The 17,135-nt window shown below is 49.2% G+C and overlaps 1 protein-coding gene across 1 annotated transcript; it reads right to left on the bottom strand.

Annotated features, from left to right (window-relative positions):
* Window positions 1–329: 329 nt before the first annotated feature.
* On the bottom strand, window positions 330–16,397 carry LOC133949549 (insulin receptor substrate 2-B). Its single transcript, XM_062383457.1, has 2 exons — window positions 11,943–16,397; window positions 330–5,082 (listed from the first exon to the last, which is right to left on the bottom strand). The coding sequence occupies exons 1-2, from the start codon at window positions 16,063–16,065 to the stop codon at window positions 5,078–5,080; spliced, it is 4,128 nt and encodes a 1,375-aa protein (XP_062239441.1). The 5' UTR covers window positions 16,066–16,397; the 3' UTR covers window positions 330–5,077.
* Window positions 16,398–17,135: the final 738 nt, after the last annotated feature.

Below are 17,135 nucleotides of genomic sequence, written 5' to 3' on the forward strand. Positions count from 1 at the left end.
CGGCTCGTTCATTCCACCCAACTTGATAGGATTAGGCCTCAGAGGACGTGGATGCAGATTAATGTAGGATTTCCTTTTTAGTTTTATGACAAATCAATCATTGAGGTTCATGAGACCGCTTTCTCCTCCTTCTATATTTCTAATATTAATTAGTTGATACCAGATTCTGCCTTGATGGAGGCACGAGCTCCGCTGAGTCAGGAATTTACCTGTGCAGTTATTTTAATATGTGGAGAGATCATAACTCAAACTATCGTGATCAGACAGGACAGCTACTAAACAATGATTTCAAAATAAAGTCCAAATGAAGACAGACGAGACCACAGCAGTTACATGAACACATTTTTATTGCAATAGCTCTATCGAAAGCAAAAGAGTTTTGATAAATATAAACACTATGCCGATGCTCAAATCGCCTCTGAGTACCTCTCCTACCCCCCCCCCGCCCCTTTCCCTCCACAAGGAAAAAAAAAAAAACGAGAGAAGAGAGAAGGAAAGGAAACAAAAACAAAAAGAGGGGGGGGGGGGGGGCACCTTGCAAGGCGCTGATCATAACATGAAAAAAGCGACAACTTGAGTTTTTCCTTATTTACAGGAGGATTTCCATTTCCACCAGTTTCCTCTTCTTCCTTTGTTGTTGTTTTTTGTTTTTGTTTTTCGTAAACAGGACGTAAGTCGCTGAAAAATAATGCACATAAGAAGGAGACACACCTCCTCACTGTCTTCTCTTCTTTCTTTTTTATTAAGTCTTTCTCTGTCCTGTAAAGCTAATAAACAACAGCATTCAACTCGGGGAAATAAGAACACAGGTAGCGGGGGATTCGGTAGACCCCCCCCTGGCTGACCGACCCGCGCCTATTAGCAGGGCAGTGACCATCGTCCTCACCGTCACCGACAGCGTCTCCAACTGTTAACTTTACTAAACAGCAGCAAATAAACTGTAATATAGTTACAAAAAATAAACATTAGGCGGAGGTCGTAACCCACGTATTTATACAAATGACTGCAAAAATGCCTAAGTACTCTTAAAAAAAATACTAGCCTTGTATCACTTAGTCTTCAGAGAAATAAGAGCCCCCCCCCCCCCCCCATACAACAAAACAACCAAAAATAAGATGATTATTTGTTTCCCCTCTGTAAACTAGAATACAAAATAATCAAAAAGGATTAGAGGAAAAAGAAAAAGTTTGCATAATGATGCAGTACCCTACGTCTTCTCTGCGAGGATTATATATATTCATATATATATATTTATATTATATTATGTAGGTCTAATTTCTCCGCCCCGAACATGAACAATTCATAACAGCTGATTTTCCAACATCAGAATCAGTAACATGGAGAGTTTTGAGGTTGAATTGTTGCCAAAATAAACACAGATTCTGTGTAAATTTATTCAGATATGACAAAGAATTAAACGTGAGTGGGGGGGGTAAAGTTCAACATGAAGGCAATCAGACGTGAACAACATATATTTTCCAATAAATTAAGGGGGAATTATTCCAAAATCCTCCCAAAATCTAGCTCTAACACTTTGTTTTGCCGTAGCGTTAAAAACCCGAAAGCAAGACATCGCCGCAGCATAAGAAGTACACAAAACTTTTCTTCAGAAAGTAAAAAACTAAATCTTCTATTTTGCCGTGGGCCGCCGCAGCCTGAATATTCTCATATTCAATCATTTGTTCGCTCAACAGTGGGAAAAGGAAAATATCTCACATTGTTCATAACGTACAGACACGATGCGTCACAGGCTGAAAACCGCTCAACAGCATTTGGGGGGAAGTTCAGTTTATGAGATCAGAACATTAGAAACAAGAACGTGCTGAGGAGGAAGGATCCGAACCCTCCACATGGAGATAAAGGGCTAAAAAAAAGGGGGATTTCATTGGTTCTGATTTTCTATTTCTGTACCGATGATGTGAGAATTAACTTCCACAAACTGCTTCTTCTTCTTCTGCTCTGCTTCTGACATGATTCTCATCTTTCTAAAAGATGCTCTTCTCTTTCGGGCTGTCGTCACTGGAGTTTTATAAAAGGGGAGAGGGACAGGAAGTTGTGGACATGTCCTCTGGTTTGTGTTTACACTTTAGAGATGAATTAAGTGAAATGTCCTGATGCAGTGAACTCAACACATCTGGTACCAACGAATGATTATCTTTGGGATTAGTATTGAAAACTGTTTTCTGTAACAATAATTGTTAGATTGCAGATATATAACCTTGTGCTCCATTTAAAGGGAAAGCAAGGCGCTAGAATTTTGTTTATTTTGTTCATACACTTTTTTTTTAAAGCAACACAATGGAACTTTTACTTTACCAAAGCAGGAGTTGTGTCTTTGTCGTACTACTCACTGAACTGAAACACAACTGATACCCTGCTTCCTGACCCACAAATCCACCAACCCTATATACAAATAAGACGACATGGCACAACATGTTAAGTCAAATTATTGTTTTTTAACACCAACCCTGAAAAAGGTGGCGTTGCAACTTATGAATCTTTACATTAACTTTGTATTTGTGCAGATTGTATGTTCAGAATCATGGGATTTGAGATGTGGATCGTTTTATCGAACAGTAAATAAAAACTGAGCGCAGCCATAGAACGAGCATCGCACTATTATCCAAGATAACCAAGACTTAAGTACCGATATTCAAAAAAAGGGTGAACTGTGGTTTTTATATGAACCTGAATCACCAGATGTGCCGAGTTCACGACACCTGAGCAGCTCACTACACATCAGGAGCGCTGTCAGTCACAGCGAGCTGACCTTTACTGTGAGACCCCCCCACTACCTGCAGTCGAACTTCAGACTACAACATGTCCTCCTCATGTGGTCCCCCCCCCCCCCGCTGCTCAGCCGGATGCTACCAGGACGACAGTGATCGGGGGAAACACGAGTGACGCACCTTTCATCATCCAGAAAATTTAAAAAGAAGGAAAATCAGAAACAGGGGGGAGGTTGCATTAGATGAGTGAATACTGAAAACAATAAAAGTGAAATTCTGTGGACTGTCAAGTTTCTGTGGTTAACACACATTTCTCTCTATGGAAACTGCTGCGTGGGGGAAAGTCACGGGAGAGTAGCGCGAGTAGAAATGCTAAATATGGGCCTATCAGTGTGTCCATGTGAGAGAGAGAGGAGACTGTGATTGATGTGTTCACTGCCTGTGTGTGTCTGTGTGTGTGTGTGTGTGTGTGTGTGTGTGTGTGTGTGTGTGTGTGTGTGTGTGTGTGTGTGTGTGTGTGTGTGTGTGTGTGTGTGTGTGGTTGTAACAGGGTTAGTATGTCCAGCGTGTTGCACCTGGGGCCGGGGCTCATGTTACTGGAAACCTCTTCACGTCACCCACAGCCACTGACCAACTCCCCAGCGTGTGTGTGTGTGTGTGTGTGTGTGTGTGTCTGTGTGTGTGCAGGAAAAATCCCGGACGTCATCGGGAGCCGGTGACAAAAAGTCGAAACGGGGGCACGGCGACTTCTCCTTGCCTAAATAGGGCTGCATGACCACTGTGTGTGCGTATGAGAGCCGGTATGGTTGACACCACATGACCATGGCATGTGTCTTCATGACGTACAGGCGTGTGTGTGTGTGTGTGTGTACATGCCACTGCTTCCACAGTATACGGTTCACTTGCAGAGATTTAGTGTTTAGGCTTCTGTTTGCATCCCAGTGTTGACGTCTGTAATTTGTGCTTTTACCTTTCACAGCGTTTTGTGTGCGTGTGTGTGTCTGTGTGTGCGTCACTCTCCCTCTCTAACCTGAACTGTGCTACGGACCATATGAGGTAAAACTGAAAATGTAGAACGCCTGGAAACACCTGCTCCGCTCGACAGCTCCTCGAGCAGGAGCCTGAGTTCGAGGAGCAGAGCAGCGGCAGCAGGGCGGGGAAACCTCCACAAGATACTTAGGATTTTAATTTTAAAACTAATAGATTCTTAGCTTAGCTTAGCATAAAGCGTGAACATTTGAAAACAGCTACCCAGGCTTTGTTTGAAGTTCACTCATTAAACAATTTATCTGAAATGTAAAGCTGTCGCCACAAAACTTCAGTCAAAGAATTTGATAAAATATTTGAACTAGCTAAATTTGAGCCAAATCCGGTGGGTCGTACAAGAGAAAGAATTAAAGACATGTTCCAGCATTTGATTGGTGGCTGACGTCCTTCCCCGCCCTGCTGAGCACCAACGGTGTCAAAAACAAGTGAACGAATGAAACATCTGTACCTATTGCAACGAATAAATAATATGTGCTACAGAATATGAGGAGAGTAATGCTTTAAGGTTAATCCCGTTGAATTTCGTGCACACGCGCAGTACCGCAACGCGAGCTAACTGTGGCGCTGTGTGCGCACGCCGTGGATATCGTGGTGACCTTTGTAATCCAAAGGTCGCCGGTACCGGAAAGAGCAAGGTCACTGTGCGATGCCACCCGGTGACAAACTCATTTCATCTGAGGGATAATAATAAAAAATTCTAACTTTGTCCACAACTTAATAACTGAACGGTACCGTATTTAGGATGGATTATGTTTGGGGTAAAAAAAGAAAAAAAAAGGTAGAATAATAACAAAAGATAAAAAATAATATTTAAGTTCAATGCAACATAAAAGTCTGTACCATAATGCCTTAGCTTAGCAGTCCAGCCTCCCTTTGTTATACCGTACGCAGAATCAGAACCATAAGGTCCAGTGGACGCCCCCAAGGTCAAAGTTCAATGAACAGAGGGTGGGGGGGGGGGACACCGGTGGCATTGATTCAAAGAGGGGAGGGGCTGATTAAAAAAAATGACAGGAAAAATATGCATATATGTTTTGATATATGTGCATATATAAAAAAATAAAAGATGAAATACACTTAAAAATTAAAACTGCAAGCGTCATCTGTTGTGATGTTGTTTGTTGATGTTTTCTGGGTCCAGAAGGGAGCGGCTTCTCTGCCAGGGTGGAGGTCAGAGGTCACTGGTGCGGGAGGCCAAAAGGTCACAGGCAGAGTCGAGTGCCACGAGCGCAGAGATGAGGACGAGGAGGAGGAGGAGGAGGGAGAGGAAGAGGAGGGTGGGGAACCTCTGATGTCCTCGTTCAGTCTGAGAGAGAAGAGGAGAGAGACAGAGACGCTGGTGAGAAACTCATCTTCAGCTTTCTGTCAAAAGAGGATCTATAACTTGAAGCACATTCATGATAGTAGTTAAACATTTGGTTTTTCTTCATCTTAACTTTTATGGTGAGCAAAGAAATTACAATTAGAAATAATAAACTGTACAAATCAAGTTCAAACAGTCGAGTAAACAATGGACAGATAATGAAAATCAGGAAGCTTTCACAGAAGTGACAGCGACTGTGACCCATGGAGAAACTGTTGTTTTCTATTTGCCTGATGTGCCCCGCCGACGCACACACACACACACACACACACACACAGATACACACACTCTCACACGGATACACACAGTGAGGAATGTGGCTGGTTCGCTGACAGTGGTTTTGGACTCACAATATTAGTTTTTTTTGGACATTTTGAAGCCTGGAGGTGGGCCGGACTAATTTTGACTGGAATCTGGCTTCAGGCTTCTGTCTTTTCAAAAGCTGCAGCGGTCGAGTGAAAACCTCTCTTCTCACAACTCTTAGAGATTTTCCAGATCCTGAAACTTGGTGGAACCTCATTCTGGAGCCGTGACGTTTCCCCACCTGACTGTTCAGTGTCGGTTCCCCTCTGCAGCCGCTCACTGCATGGATATAAACCAATGGCTGTGGCACAAAAACAATCGGTTTTCTTAAAGGTCGCTTAACGCAGCGATGAAATGTGGATGAAACATTAGAGTCGAGCCGCGGCTTCCCTGGCAGCAGTGAATGCTCATAATCAAAGTGAACTCTGGAGTGTGTTGCTGGCGTCTGTACAACTGCTGCCGAGTGTGTGAAAGCTTTTCAGAGACGCAGCACAGATGTAAGACATCTCTGACCGCGTGGGCGGCTTGGCTCGCACTACAGATCTGTTTGTCTGGTAAATAAGTGAGCGTGGCCGCTGAACTTTGGATTCAGCTCGCTTCCAGCAGACACACAATACACACAAACACACACACAATACACAAAGTTTGCTTCCTGCCCTGCTACGAAGGCCGGCCCCAGGACTGTCAGGTTGGCTGTTTTGGTGAGGCACGGCGGCCCCGGATGACCCGGGCGATGGCCGGCGCCCAGCTGGGTTATTCCGCTGAGAGCGAGGCTTTGTCTGACACAACAATGTGAGCAGCACGCCTCAATACAGATGCTTTGACAGGGGGCACTGCTGGAATGCTGCTCCTCTGCTCGTCAGCCACGGCCACAGAGGGATGGACGAGCGGGACGGATTGATAGAAAGACGGGAGCACCGAGAGGAAGAGGAGGAGGAGGAGGAGGAGCAGCGGCACGCAGCCCGACCACGACCGGATCCGACCACAGAAAAACACCAGAGCTCGGGTTCACGCCACGTAAACTTCCACGCTGCTTGGAAATCAACAGACGGTAACAAAGTGGCTGAGAAACAACAACATTGACACCAGGGAACACCGGTGATTGTAAATAAAGATGGAAGACAAATCTCTACTTCCTCCAAATGTACAAACATGAAGCCTTATACGCAGGATGTGGGTCCCGCCATCTTGCTCTGATGATGTCAATGGGAGTCAGAGTCTGCGTCATAGTACCGAGGTGTCACCGATAAACACTCGACCCCTCACGAGTCAGCATCAGCTTTCAGTCATGGTGTCTCGACCCGTTCCAGTGGTTTCACATTAGGTTTCTTTTGACCAGATCACAGGAACATTTCAAACCCAGATTAAACTTTGTGTCAGTGAATCGAAGGGATCCTGGCCTGTAGACGAGTGGTGACCACTTCTATACAAGCCTCTTTCTGACATGTCACATTAGGAGAAGCCCGGGTGTGAATAATAAAATGAGTGACGGCTGCATTCCATTCAGCTCCTTCAGTTTCAGGGTGCTGGTATTCTGCACGCCGGCTCCGTGTCTCTTGACCTGAGCTGAGCCGTGGTTCACGTTATCAGGGACACCTGTGCTCCTCCTACAATGACACGTCCAAATGTCCACGGAGACAAGGGACGAAAGGGCAGCTCATCACGGACAAGGTGTTTATGTGAAAGGAGCAGAGATTGTATCACGACTGATATGGATGTTTGAAGGCAAATGTTGAAAAGACTTTGTATTAATATATCAGCCAGTACACACACACACACACATACACACACACACAGAGGAATAAATGGAAAGGATTTGGAAAAACTGTTCTTAGTTATGGTCGGGACAATAACGCAGACTTTCAGTTGTGTGAAAGTGAGACAGATGGAAAAAGAGAGGGAGAGAATGTGTGTGTGTGTGTGTGTGTGTGTGTGTAGTCCGAGGTCTCTGGGTTTCTCTGCAGTCCAGGACTTTGATCAAAACAACGCTGTTAGGACAGAGGCCCGACTGACCTGAACTGACCTCAGTTAAGCACAGACACACACACACACAGACACAGACAGACACACACCCAGACACAGGCTGACTAAATCAGGTTATAAAAGCACCGTTTGCCAAACACCTGCATTAACTAACAGCTTGTGGTGTCATTGCAACAAAGACAGGTGTTCAGACTGTCTCTCTCTCTCTCTCCCCCCACCTCCCTCCCTCTCTCTCTCTCTCTCTGTCTCTCTAATTCAATCTGCCCTCCCTGACCGCTGCCCATCTCTCTTTGACCGTCCCTAAACCCCATTCACCCAGCTGGGACAACAGATGAAAGGCATCATGGGAGTGAGCGTCACGTGTTGACCTGACACGAGCTGGCGTGGCAGCCGGGGGGGCGACGGCCTCTTCACTGCAGATCGAGGAAGGGAAATTTGATCGGCCGCTCGATTCCCTCCTCGAGCTGCGGTTCAGCATTTTTTTGACTTTTTTTCATATTTCCACAGATTCTGGGTTTGAGTTCCCGACGGCAGCAGCAGACGGGACAGAGACTGATTTAGATCTTTTTCCTTTCCCTTCCTTACGCCCTAACAAGTGCACTGAGATCAATGGTCACATTCGAATCTGTGAAAGTAAATAATATATTATCATCATGCACCTGAAACTGTAGTTATTTACATATTAACTTTTAACTTTTATAATTTTCTTATACTTCACTATTCTACAGAATTCTTTTGATCACTTTTTAAGCAGTCATAAGGAAAATTAAAGAAACATCTTTGAAAACATGTCCAGCTCTTCACAGGACAGCCATGACTCAAAGCACACATTCAGACTTTCTCTAATAAAGTTATCTCACGTCACATTCCAGTGAGTTGAGGGGTTCCCTCGTAAAAAACCTGCTTTATCATAAACGTGTGTCTGGGGGAGGCAGCGAGACGGAGAGAGAAGGAGAAACCAGTAGAAGAGAAGAAGACATGGAAGCTTCAGCAGGTTGGAGACAAAGAGGAGCCTCGCTGGCTGAGATCAGGACCACCTATGAAATCTACACTCAGAGTAACTGAACACCTGAAGTGACAGACGCACTGTCAATCACAGACCGGGACTTTATTTCATCTGCACCACTTGGCTCTTGTTTATTCATACTTATCAAACAGAAGAGATGGAATGACAGACCAGAAACAAACCGACACTCCAGATCTGCAAATGGGATTTCTACCTCCACAGAGCAGGACAGTGGTACAGGACAGTACTTTAATTGAGATAGAACCTGATGTGTAACTGAGATAATGGGGATTAAGTCGGGAATCTACACTTAAAACATTTAGTTACTGGTGCAGTAAAACTCTCAAAATGTATTTTCCAACCATCAAGCAATCATTTCCATTCCACTACAACTCTTAACAATCCTGTTAATTCATCACGGACGTTACTAAACACCCTAAATGAAAATTAAAAACGTTAAACATCTCCAAAACACCTTCAATTCTGTAGTACTCCGAGAATTCAAGGACCAATGGGAACCCCGCTGGCGCCAACACGCCCGGGGTTAGAGGTTTCAATTCTCCGTTTAGCTCGACGGACACCAGCACTGATGGGTTTCTGGATTCCCAGGCTTCCCAGCGCAGGCCACCCGAGCTCTGAGCATTTATCAGGCCTGAGAATCAAGGTGCTCAGAGTAATTCTGAGAGTATTTATTAGCCAAACTGGAATGGGCACTGCAGGGACAACTTCAAACCAATACGTTCATGAGTCAGTTCAGTTGGGCTGCTTCAAACCAGTTGCTTTGTGTACATGCATGATGGTTAATCATTCTAACATCTGTGGGCCTATATATCTGGTTATTTAAGAGGGAGATGGAGCTCTACATGCAACACACACACACACACAGAGCAAAGAGAGGGTCCTGTTACGAGCAGCGCATGCCTCAGATGGGCCCATAAATTCATGTCAGTCTGGAAATAGAACTGTAAATATAGAAGGGCCTGGTGGCGGAGGTGGGAACGAGGGAGGAAAGGGCAGCCTTGTACCATCTCCGCTCGGGGGTTGATCCCGGCCTCGCACTCTCTCTAACCCGTTACCACCTCATCGCCACTTGGCCGGGACACCGGGGGGGAGGGACAGGGAGAAAAGGGCAGGTTCCCACCGTGGTCACTTCCATCTGAGAAACCTCCTCGCTTTACAGTTCAGCTCCACAACCCCCCCCCCCCCCCCAGAACCAGCTGATATGCACCTGACACTTTGCATTTACCTCCCGACTCGGGTGTATTTTTAGATAATGAAGATTTGCTGAATATTAACAAATCTGGATAGTTGCTTTGAATAAACAAGGAATCTGAAGACTTAGCTTAGCGGTGTGGGAGAGAGCAACACAACACAATTAATCAATCAGAGAAATAATATGCATTTTAATCCATAATGAAAACAATCACTTGTTGCAGCCCTAAAATCTAAGTTATTAAGGAACTCTCAACATTAAAACGTAAAGATTGTCTGCTTCTTAGTCCCTTGTTTTAAAAGGTTTAGAACAAAGCTCCGGACAGACTGGTCTTAGATATGATTTGCATTTACAGCAGCCGATAGCTCTGACTGTGCCTCACAACCCCAGCACCAGAGTTTAACATGGATATTAATATTTCATATGAACAGTTCAAACACTAGGCTCTGCTCCCCCTCCTCAGGGTCAATGATCCAGGTGTGCATCTTTCAGTTCCACTCCACAGCTGAGAGGAAGTGCATTCCTGAGTGATGATGATGCGTTTCCTCTCGGCCCCGCTGTGTGCCTTGACATGCCGCCGCCGCAATTAAAGAGCCACATCAAAGGCTGCCTGCCATGACTCAGTACGTACAAGCACTCACACACACACACTACACACACACTACACACACACCTAGAGACTGTAAACACACTGCAGACACACCAACACGCACCGACGGGGTCTGATCATGCTCCCATCGTCAAACTGTGTGAGTGTGGGTATGCGTTTCCGAACGTTTCCTTGGATTGCATGAACAACACAACAACACACGGACGCTTAATGAATGTGCTGGCAGTACACACAGACAGACGGACTGACAGACACAAACAATAGGATGTGCTTCAGTGTCAGTTGATCCGTGCGAGCACAAGCACACACACATTCAGCACTGTAGATTAACACACACACACGTTACTGAATCTCCGTTCAGTGGTAAACAAATGAGTCAGTCGCTGCTTGCAGAGAATCCTGACTCATGCTCTTGCACAGACACACACATGCGCACATGCAGCAAGAAAAAGATTCAAGGGGGGGGGGGGGGGGGGGGGGGGGGGATTATGAGAGAGAAAGTGAAAGACTTAAAAAAGGAGTTAAAACATCGTCCTCTTTCACACCAGCTGCAGACCTGAGCGCGGCAGCCTGACTTCTAGATAAAACCTCAGGAAAAATATATATATATAACTATATATTGTGGATTCTGTGCAATGACTAGTCTCAAGTGGAATCACAGCAAATAAGATACGATCAAATGTTATTGTTTTGGAAACTTGTGAAGTCCAAAACAAGGATTCACAGAAAGTTTCTCCACATGTTACAGACTAAAGGATGAATCCATAATGAAAACAAACCTGACAAATCACAGCCTCACAACACAAAGTCAACACTAACCCGCCGTCAGCTTCCTGCATCGGTTCATGTGTTTTGCCGTCACACTGACTGATCCTGCTGGCGCTGGATTCCTCAGTGTTTTGCATAAATAAATCTTCTTCAAAAGATGTACAAAAGTGTCTCAAGTGACAGCCTTAAAACACACAAACACCCACACATGAGTACACTCCGCCTCCAGTACATGCTGACACAAAGAGAACCAGCAGCACAAGCTCAGACAGGCACCAGCAGCTACTAAGACGGGAAGTCGGGGCCTTTTTTTGGGGCGATTCAGTCCAAACTTGACCTCAGATAAACCTCTGTTCACTCAGCGAGCTAATCGTCTACCAGCCGGCTGTTACACACACACACACACACACAACACAACACAACACACAGACCTCGAGATGAACTGCATACTGGTGCCACTTCCTGTACCAGCACTGTTTGAGTCGAGACTTGGGCTCCCTGGACAGATGCCTTCGAAGACGACGGCTGGCTGAACGCCGCCTCGTCAAGATCACACAGACTTGATCCAAAATAGATTCACTAGAGAAGCTGCAGATTGATACAATGGGACTAATAATAGCGTACAGCACTCGGGGGATATTTTGGATTTCGCGGATGAAAAAAGTATCCCTGGCGCTCGTTCTCTTTCACTCACACATGAAAGCTCCTCCTTGTGCACACACACAAAAGAGAGACCATGTTTTTCTGTCTGCCGCGGCTGTGTCACAGATTTTCCTGCCAAATATGATTAGGAAAGTAGAAAAGAGAATTTAAACAATGGCTGTCAGAGGAGGCAAACAAATGTTAGCATCACTGAGCTGTGGGTGGCAGTTTCTCACCCTGACAGACACACACACACACACACAGTTGTGTTAACTCACCCTTGTTTGTCGTGGAGACTCCGTCAGATTTGGTGAAGTCTATGCTGGCGTAGGCGCCGTTCTCCGGCGGAGACACAGTCCCCAATGCTGCCGTCGAGCTCCCGTTGCTGCTGCCAGCTCCCGACGCCGCGGCTCCTCCATTACTCCCGTCCTCCCGCAGCTCCAAGGCAATGTAGTTCAGGCCGTTCTGGTAGCCAACAGACATGTTTCTGCACATCCTCCCAGCTCCAGCTCCCGAGGAGGAGGCTGAGGTCCCGGCCGTAGTCCCCGGGTCCGTGGCTCTTGTCGGAGCGTGGTGAGCCGGCGAGTCCCCGACCCCCTCCACAGACATCCACACACTGTCGAAAGATGCTGAACTGGCCCATCTGGAAGCTTGACCCTCAGCGAGGTAAGATCCATTAGAGGCTGTGGTGTTCGCTGTGGGGTGCATGGCTGAGGATGAGGGTCCAAGTCCTCCTCCAGGGGGAGTTGAATTAGAGGAGGACGTGGAGGAGAATGTCTCTGAGCTGTGTCTCCTCCTGCCCTGCGGGTCAGCTCGAACCACCTTGGGCTCCAGCTGCTGTGTTGGCGTCCTACCTGGACTTGAAGGGGGGAGAGGAGGGGAAGTGGATGAGGGGGAGGCAGAGGAAGCATGGCCGTAACGTCCCTCTATTACACAGAGGTGCTGCAGCATGGTTGTGGGGCTTGTTTGCGTCCTGTCGAGGTTAAATGTCATGTCTGTATAGTCGTCACCTTTCGACCTCCAGTGACCTGCAGCGGGGACTCCAGGGGAGGCCAGGGCCCCAGGATTGCTAGCCAGGGGTCTGATATAACTGGGCGGGTTCCATGGGGCGACGAGGCTGGGTCTGGGAGACTGTTTTTTACCCAGACACCCTTCACTGTCCTGCTGATCGGCCCCCACCTCCACACTCATGTAGTCCTGGTGAACTTGGGGCTGTGGGGGAGAGTGGCGGTGGTCGGTGGATCCCAGGGAAGGAGCTTCATCAGAGAGAGGATAGGCAGGGGGCTGTTGTTGGTGGGGGTAGTGATCCCCAAACTCTATGTTAATATATTCTCCAGGACTGGAAGGCCTTTCGGACGAGCTAGCAGTGGCAGGGACTGACGTTGAGGTTCCTGAAGACACTGGGGAGGGCTCACTAACCCGCAGCGGGCCGTGGAAACTCCTCCTACCTAGCGGGAGGCGGTTAGGCCTCACCACGCGTCTGTCGGCCATCGCTGCGGTCGTGTGATGAGCTCCATAAGGCGGCGGTGGATGAGAGGGGGTTGAGGTGCTACTTCCTCCCCCACCCCTCTTCTCTGGTGTTGACATTGAGGCTGTGGCAACTGATGAAAAGACTGGCTTGGCAGGAGAACTCATAGGAACATACTCCCCACACTCCTTCTCATCCCTCTCTCTCGTGGGGGCTTTGTAGGAGCGAGGGAGGGAAAAGTAAGGGCTGTAAGACTTTGGGGTGCTCTCAGGTGTTAAATATCCACTGCTCCCTTCGTTTGAGAGCTTGCGCCCTCCACTGCTGCTGTACGACATGTCCATATATTCCCCATTCTCGGGTCTCTCTGCTATACTGTCACTCACACCGGCACCTGCCAAACTGGAGCTACTGTGTGGGCTGGGGGAGGCCTGCACTGGTGAGGGGGAGCTGCCGCTGCCACCTGGGAGCATCATCATGTAACCGTGGGAGTCCGTGGAGGACTGAGGCTGGAGCTGGGGGTGGGCTGAGCGGGCCGCTAGAGCTGGGCTGTGAAACTGAGGGGAATGGGAGACATGATGGGAGTAAGAGCCGGGTTGCATAGGCATGTAGTCGGGGGGCGTGTCCCGCGTTGAAGCAGCCACACCGCACAGCATGGGCATGTAACCGCTGTCTTCCTTGGCAGAGGAGGAGAGAGGAGGACGCTCACCGCCGGCCTCCGTCCGGGAGAGCGTGGAGGGCCGGCTCTGTTGGCTGTGCTCGGAGCAGGAGCTGTAGTCAGAGCGGAGCGAGGAAGAGGAGGAGGACGGCCCACCACGGAGCAGCCCGCTGCCGAATGGCAACACAATGTCTGACTCCTCATCCAAGGAAAAGTTGGTCTGGGTCATTTTCTGGTAAACGGCTACTCCAGAACCACCGGTTGCACCGCCTGCAGGTCTGGTGAAAGAATGAGTCCTCCTCCTCAGCGACGACGATGAAGAAAAACGATCTTCCTCTGCCGCTGATGAGCCTTCATCCCGAGGCGTGTCACCTCCACTGTTGTTTCCAGACCCTGCACTGGTGCCAAACACCTCCCGGTTCCAGCCCATGGCCATGTAATCATTTAGACAGTTCTCCTCTCTGATTGGTGGGGTGTTGCCGAGGGAGTCTGGCGTGTTACTCCGCACCCGGAAGTACCGGAAATCACCGGGGCTCGAGCCGTACTCATCCGAGGAGTTGAAGCCGCCATCCGACGGGGAGCCGCATATCGAGGCACTCGATGGGCGGGTGAGTGTGTCGGACACAGAGCCATGGCCGCTGCTGGAGGAGACGCTCACTGGGCTGGTGGTGGAGGGGAAGTGGGAGACGGGGAGGGAGGCGGAGCGGGCGTGGTAGTTGGCTGATGACCCTGGGATGGCTCTGACATAGCGTCCAGCGCCGGTGCTCGTACCAGTGTTTCCTGTGGCGACACCACCACTGCTGCCGCCGACACCCTCCTGACGACCATGATGGGCACGCGCCGAGTTGAGGTGAACCAGACTTCCTGTGGCGGAGCGGAACGGCCGGTTCATCGTCCCCTCGCCCTCACTGGATGTGCGGAACCGGTAACCACTAGCCCCAGAGCTCTTACTGGAAGGCGGCGTACCCACGACCGACTCCGTCCTCGACCGCCGCTGCAGCCCGGTCTGACTCGGTGGCAGGTTGCCCAGGTGGCGCCGCGTCGTGATGAAGGGCATGGGGTTGGAGCCCGAGGACTGGCTCTTACTCCGTGGCCGAAACTCTGCAAAAGCTTTCAGCGATTTCATGGTCTCCAGGATGGTCTCGTGCATGTTCTGGGCCACGACGGAATCATCCACCTGCATCCAGATCTCCCCGGGCCCGATCGAGGAGGAGCGACCCACCTCGATGAAGAAGAAGCTCTCTGAATGTCCACAGCGCCGGATGTTCATCAGCTGCAGGTTCACACACGGGGTCTCAGAGTTCAACTTGACGAGGTGAATGGTTTTCGTTGAGAGGCAGAGCCGGTAAACACCTGTGAGGTTTTTCGTTTGACCCAGTCCTTTAGGTTTCACATTCACCTGCCACACCTCCTTAAACACGGTCCCGGGAGTGACCGTCCCGTACCCGTCGTCCAGATCGTCCGCGTCCAGGTGCCCCTTCTTGCCCTCACTCATCAGCTCACTGACAGCCACGTACCAGTCCTCCTGCTCCGGCTCGTTCTCCGCCACGATGGCAAAGTACTCGTCCTTGGTGTAAAGAGCAATGAGGTGTTTGTTTTTGGAATCCGCCCTCTTGTTCACCGTGAAGCACTGGTAGAGGTAAATCACCCGCTTCGGGGGCGAAGGCGCCACCGCTCCGCCGCTGGCCACGGCCGCGGCGGCGGAGCGCAGGCTGCTCCTGAATTTCTTCTCGCTGTCGTAGTACTCCAGGCGGCTGGGGCCCAGGTGGCTGGCCGCCCGCAGCACGAAGAACCGCTTGTGTCCGTGTTTCTGCTTTCTCAAATAGCCACATTTGCGAATATCATCCACAACGTCCGAGGTGCTGGCGACACTCACCGCCGCGTAGACATGGCTGCTGCCGCCGCTGCTGCTGCTGCTAGCGGCGGGGTCCTCGGCCGTGTGCGCCTGGCTGAGGGTCGACGAGCAGGAGGAGGAGGAGGCTTTCCTGCCCGGGGACTCCGCGATGTTTTCCCCGGAAAGATGCTGCTGCTGCTGCGGGGCCAGCTGGTAGTGGTGGTGATCCTTTGGCGGTTGGTGGTGGCTGAGGTGGTGGAGGTGGTTGGAGGGCGGTAGATGGAAGCGAGAGCCGCCGCCTCCTCCGCCGATATTAATTAACGGGGAAGGGGGTTCCCCGACCGAGCCGTCCCCGTTCGCTGCAGCCGCGGGCTTCGTCCCCACGTCCCTCTCCACCATCAACATCGCTGCCTTCCCTTCCTGGTAGTTCGTGAAATTCGCCATCGGAGCGCGCAATCAAAGGTCACTCCAGCAGCGGGCTAATCCGAGCGGACCCAGACCCCATTCTTGTTTTGGGAGACGAGCTCCCAAGTCCGGCTAGGCCAGCTAACGTAGACTGGCTCGGATTCACACTCTCCCCCCCTCCCACCCGCACACCGGCGCCGTTATTCCGCCACAGGGGCCGAGAACCCGGGCCCTTGTCCCGGTTCGCGGAGAGGCTGGAGGGTCCGGTGCAGGCTTTTAATCACGAAATGACGCCTACCGTGTGCGACATGACCACGCTCGGTGCTTCGGTGCTCGGGAGAACGAGGCTAGCTGAGTTAGCATCGCTGCTCCGCCTGAACACATAGAGCACAAACAACACATGACCCGCTGCGTCACACGCCAGCGGGAGGAACAAAGACCCGAGCGAGGGCGCCCATTGGCTCCTCTGTTTGACTGGCGTGCGGTGACAGGCACTCCGCCCAATCAGAGCCGGACATTAGCCCTGCGTCAATGGCTCGGGCCAATCGCGCCGCACGGATTGTTCCCGAGGTTAAAAATAGGCGGTGACCGTGAGAGGCATGTCTGGAGTCTGTGGATCTGATTCCCCCTGCGACTGTTTACACGAGGAAACTGATCCCAGAGCTGCAGAGACCAGAGCGGAGACCAGAGGCTGCCACTGTCTCTGTGGGCCGCGCCACACATGTTATATATTTACATTCACAACCTTACAATAAAGTGTAGATTTTAGTATTTAGCTTCCTTCCTTTTGTTGTGTTTTATTCAATTTTAGCTTTTGTTATTGAAATGCATGATCACGCTTGATTGTTAGTGTTTTTATTCTTTTATTTACGTTTTAATGTTATGTTTTAATGTATTTTTACTTGACTTTTCGAAGCAAAGTGTTTTTTATCTTTGTTTTGATCGTATTATTATCGTTATTATTAGTAGTGGTAATACGGTTGTGGTTGTTGTTGTTGTTGTTATTGCTAGGGGACATATATATGCCTGAGGAGTGAATATCTCCTTTTAAACCAACGCTTATCGTATATAATTCCTGCATTCACTTAATAATAGTTTTTATTATTGTA

The sequence above is a fragment of the Platichthys flesus genome, chromosome 24 (genome assembly GCF_949316205.1).
Source record: "Platichthys flesus chromosome 24, fPlaFle2.1, whole genome shotgun sequence".
Classification (NCBI taxonomy): Eukaryota; Metazoa; Chordata; class Actinopteri; order Pleuronectiformes; family Pleuronectidae; genus Platichthys; species Platichthys flesus.